The sequence below is a fragment of the Otolemur garnettii genome, unplaced genomic scaffold (assembly GCF_000181295.1).
Source record: "Otolemur garnettii isolate 467f Iridium unplaced genomic scaffold, OtoGar3 scaffold00022, whole genome shotgun sequence".
Classification (NCBI taxonomy): Eukaryota; Metazoa; Chordata; class Mammalia; order Primates; family Galagidae; genus Otolemur; species Otolemur garnettii.
The window spans coordinates 18,600,194-18,605,321 of NW_003852417.1; the positions used below are offsets into that span (position 1 = coordinate 18,600,194).

At 46.4% G+C, this 5,128-nt stretch overlaps 1 protein-coding gene across 1 annotated transcript in view; it reads left to right on the forward strand.

The window, feature by feature from the left end:
- The first annotated feature begins 1,102 nt into the window (after positions 1-1,102).
- SLC4A1AP (solute carrier family 4 member 1 adaptor protein) overlaps positions 1,103-5,128 on the forward strand; it is a 29,310-nt gene continuing 25,284 nt past the window's right edge. Inside the window, exons 1-2 of the mRNA XM_003787488.3 lie at positions 1,103-1,934; positions 2,158-2,353. Coding sequence (XP_003787536.1) covers positions 1,272-1,934; positions 2,158-2,353 — 859 coding nt within the window. The 5' untranslated portion in view covers positions 1,103-1,271. The remainder of the gene's footprint in view (positions 1,935-2,157; positions 2,354-5,128) is intronic.

Consider the following 5,128-nt stretch of genomic DNA (forward strand, 5'->3'; position numbering starts at 1 on the left):
GCTCACAGCAACCTCAAACTGTTGGGCTTAAGCGATTCTCTTGCCTCAGCCTCCGAAGTAGCTGGTCCTACAGGCGCCTGCCACAACGCCCGGTTATTTTTTGTTGCAGCTGTCATTGTTGTTTAGCTAGTCCAGGCTGGGTTTGAAGCGGCCAGCCTCCATGTATGTGGCTGGCCCCATAACCACTGTGCTATTGGCGCTGAGCCCTGATATTCATTCTTAAGTATAGCTTAAGTCATCACCCTCCATCACTTCCCCAGTACATCTCCCTTTCTATATTCTCACAGCACTCTGCATGTCTCTGTCACAGCATTTATCCTTAGATTTTAACTACCACTTAGCTTATTTATTCATTTAGTCTTCTACCTACCTGCTACGATCACGATCTCAGCACACAGTAATATCTGGCACTTTAGCAAATGCTTACTCTATGCAAGACTTCACTTTTATTGTTTAATACAATTTTCCTAAGAATCCTATGAAACTGATAGTATTATTCTACCCATTTTTCAGATGTGATAGCTGAGGCCCAGGGTCTTGCGCAATGTCACAATTGATGACACTCTCCAGGGTCTGCACTCTTAACCACTTAACTGTACTGCCTCAATAATTAGTCTTCGGACGTATAAATGAATGAACGAAATAAAAGAAATATTTCCCTCTTCCTACTCTCATTGACATGCACACGAAAGACAAGCACCATACCTAAGGAATGTCCAAATTCCCGGGGGGAGAGGGTGGCGTCCTCGGTCTGGTTCAGCGGGCGCAGGCGCCAATCACCGGGTCCTGCGGTTGCCCGACATCCAGGGCAGCCAGAAGATGGAGAGGTCCGGCTCTGAATCGACCCGAGGAGGTGCCCCTATTCTCTGCTGCGTCATAGAAGCTCCTGGGCGGCTTTCGGACCCCGAGTGGCCCCAGGCAAGGGTCGCGTCAGGCCCGGAAAGCTGTTTTGTTGATAAGTGGTCCAAGACTGCCGGAAGCGTTTCTTCTCATTTAGGCTATGCCACAGGAAGTCATTACCATCCTGTAGCAACCTCTAAAGACGTCCCCATTCTGCTCAACACCGCCACAGCCTTTCTCTGGTTTTCTGTTATTTTGACTTTCCAGCGTTACGTACCACTTCACAACGCTCTGGGTCGCGAAGAGGCAGTTCACCACCGCTGCCCAGAGAAATCCCTGAGAGTCTGGGAGAGAGAGACGTCGGGGGAACGAAGAGGCCGAAGGGTGAGGTTTCTAGGAAAAGATTTCGGGACTGCACCGGCTGAGTGAGGATGGCTGATGGTCCTTCTCAGTCGGAGCCGGCGGCCCCGCAGGAGCTCAGCGGAGCCTTCAAGAAGCCGTCTCTGCCCGTCCCTCTAGCGCCGCGGGATAAAGCCCCGGCTGCTAGTCCCTCGGATTCTGAGGAGGCGAAGAGAGAAAGGCCCACGGAACTGCGGGACCCGGATTCCGGGCAGCCTGACGTCCCGTCACTTCAGCCGGACAGTGGGGACACGCGGAGTCCACAGGAGGAGCAGCCACGTCCCTCCGCACCATCTCCTTGCCCTGGCGGTCCGGCCCGGCCTGCCCCCTACCAAGAGCCGCCATGGGGCGGCCCGACCACGGCCCCTTACAGCCTGGAGACCCTGAAGGGCGGCACCATCCTCGGCACCCGCAGCTTGAAGGGGACGAGTTACTGCCTCTTCGGGAGGCTGTCCAGCTGCGACGTGTGCCTGGAGCACCCTTCTGTGTCCCGGTACCACGCTGTGCTGCAGCACAGGGCGTCGGGTCCAGACGGACAAGGCGACGGCCACGGGCCGGGCTTCTACCTCTACGATCTGGGAAGCACTCATGGCACTTTTCTCAACAAAACTAGAATCCCACCCCGCACCTATTGTCGGGTCCGCGTCGGACATGTTCTTCGCTTTGGAGGCAGCACCCGTCTCTTTATCCTGCAGGTAAGTAGAAAAACCTAGAATTGAAATCTCAGGAGCTCATCGCGCTGCGTTCCTAAGCTGCTTAAGTTTTTGTTGGGGAAAGAAATTCTCCCAGACAGCGATTACCCAGGTGGAGGAATCAATCTGGTTCCTCATCTCTAGACCTCTCTACACATTGCCATATTTCTGAGAGTAACTTGCACGATACTGAAGTCTGAAAGAACTTTTTTGCTTGGTTCATAAGGGACCAGAGGATGACCAAGAGGCAGAATCCGAGTTAACCGTAACGCAGTTGAAGAAATTGCGCAAACAGCAGCAAATGCTGTTGGAGAAGAAGATGCTAGGAGAAGACTCAGATGAAGAGGAGGAAATGGATACCAGTGAAGGGAAGAGAAGTACCAGTAGCCAAGATGATGAGATGGGTTGCACCTGGGGAATGGGTAAGAAATTAAATTTGCTGACAGAGGTTAATATTGGGTTCATTACTAGTACTGCCCTTGAATGTTTTTTTCATATTTTCTTGACTCATTGAGGTAAATAGGGCAAACATAATTTGCACTTTACTGATGTGGATTTCTTTTAGCTTGTTTTTCATGCACTCTAGTTCAAAACTTAACCTCAAGTGGTTAAGGTACCTCAGTGGCTCACACTGGTAATCTTAGCACTTTGGGAGGCAGAGGGGGTGGATTGCTCGAGCTCATGAGTTTGAGACCAGCCTGAGCAAGAGCGAAATCCCATCACTTAAAAAATGGCAGTTTTTTTTGTGGCAAAGGCCTGAGTTCCCACTCCTCCGGAGGCTGAGTGGATCTCTTGACACCACAGCAGTCTACCCAGTGTGACAGAGTCAGACTGTTTCCAAAAAAAAAAAAAAGACCAAAAAACCCCAGTTAACCTCAGCATACAATTAACTTATTTTTACCATTTAATTGTAAAAATATTTATAAATATTTGTTATTAAGTATTGACCTTGTGCTATATATATAACTATCACTGGAGGGGGTGGAACTATATTTGGTCAGATAAATGGAAGTTAATGTAGGATAGTCTCTTGGTTTTTTTGTATTTTGTGAAAATATTCTGAATGTGGAATATCTTCTAATCACAGAAAGCTGGTCCCTTAGCAAAAAAGAATAAATTGAATTTTCTATCACACTAGACATTTTGGAGGATATTCAGAAGATAGGAGTATAAAAAGATAGAAGAGGGCCTTAATATGAAGTTGGGAAGAGAAAATAAATATTATGAAATTATTTGTAAGTACCAAACAAAAGCTAGAAACCATAAGTATGCTAGAGTACAAGGTTCAGAGCAGGGAGCAATCACTGAGCTCTTGTGTTGTCTAATATGGTAGCCGCTATCCATATGTGGTTACTGAGCACCTGCAAAACGGCTAGTCCACATTGACATGTGCTGTATGTGCAAAATACACACTGAATTTCAAAGATTCAGTCTGCAAAAAGAATGTAAAATGTCTCATTCATAATATAATACAGTATACATAGAGGGTGCCAAAATGTATAGATGTTTTCAGAAAACAAAAAACTGTATGAAAATTATAATACTCAATATTCACCAGTAAGAAGGGCAGCACCTGTGGCTCAGTGAGTAGGGCACCAGCCCCATATACAGAGGGTGGTGGGTTTAAACCTGGCCGGGCCAAACTACAACAAAAAAATAGCTAGTCGTTGTGGCGGGTGCCTGTAGTCCCAGGTACTCGGGAGGCTGAGGCAAGAGAAACACCTAAGCCCAAGAGCTGGAGGTTGCTATGAGCTGTGATGCCATAGCACTCTACCTAGGGCGACAAAATGAAACCTGTCTCTAAAAAAAAAAGAAAGAAAAGAAAAGATGAATATGACTCAAGTTTGAGCTCCTCTTTTATTTTTATTTATTTTTGTTGTTGTTATTGAGACAGAGTCTTACTGTGTCGCCCTCAGTAGAGTGTTATGCGTCACAGCTCACAGCAACCTCAAACTCTTGGGCTTAAGCAGTTCTCTTGCCTCAGCCTCCCAAGTAGCTGGTCCTACAGGCGCCCACCACAACACCCGGATATTTTTTGTTGCAGTTGTCATTGTTTAGCAGGCCCAGGCTGGGTTCGAACCTGCAAGCCTCTGTGTATGTGGCTGACGCTGAAACCTCTATGCTATGGGCACTGAGCCTGAGCACCTCTTTTAATTGCAGAAGTTAAACATGGGTTTAGTATTACAATTTTAGCATTACAAACTCTTGGACTCCAGCAATACTGTTGCCTCAGCCTCCCGAGTAGCTAGGACTACAGGTGCACACCAAAACACCCCTCTGTTTCTTAGAGATGGGGTCTCACTGTTGCTCAGGCTGATCTCGAACTTGTGAGCTCAAGCAATCCACCTGCCTTGGTATCCTGGAGCGCTAGGATTATAGGCGTGAGCCACCGCTCCTGGCCTACATGTATTTTTTGAGGTAGGATCTTGCTCTGTTGCCCAGGCTAGAGTAGTTCAGTGACATCATCATAGCTCACTGCAACCTTGAACTTCGGGGCTCAAGAGATCCTCCTGCCTTAGCCTCTTAAGTACTTGGGACTATAGGTGTGCACCATCTACCCAGTTTTGTTACATTCTTCAGGCTATTCTGCAAATGCTGGCCTCAAGCAGTGATTCTGCCTTGGCCTTCCAAAGTGCTAAGATTATAGGCATGAGCCATTGCAGCCAGTCCAATATTTTTATATTGATTGCAAGTTGAAATAACAATAATTTCATTTCTTTCTTAATAATTTTTTAATGTGGCTAATAGAAAATTTAAAATTGCGTCTGTGTCTTTTGTTATATTTCCATCGAACAGCACTGACTTAGGTCATTGGGAAACTTTATAAGCAGAAGGATTTAGAGCTGGAACTTGAAGAAAGGGAAAAGCTGTTATGAAGTTGAGCATTGGGACTGATATTCAGAATAGGAATTGATACTAAGGGAGTAATGAGCAGACCAGTCTACTAGGCAGATATGAAACTATGAGGAAATTGTATTGGAAACAAAGTAGTATACTTGAGTGTGAGAGAAGGAGAATGCCAGGCTGAGGAGCTCAGATTTTTTCCCACAGTGTGTTTGGTAATTTTGCTTTTATTTTATTTTATTTTATTTTACTTTTTTCAACACAAACAAGTTTGATAAAATATGGAACGCTTGGCTCGGCGCCTATAGCTCAACCGGCTAAGGCGCCAGCCACGTACACCTAAGGTGGCGGGT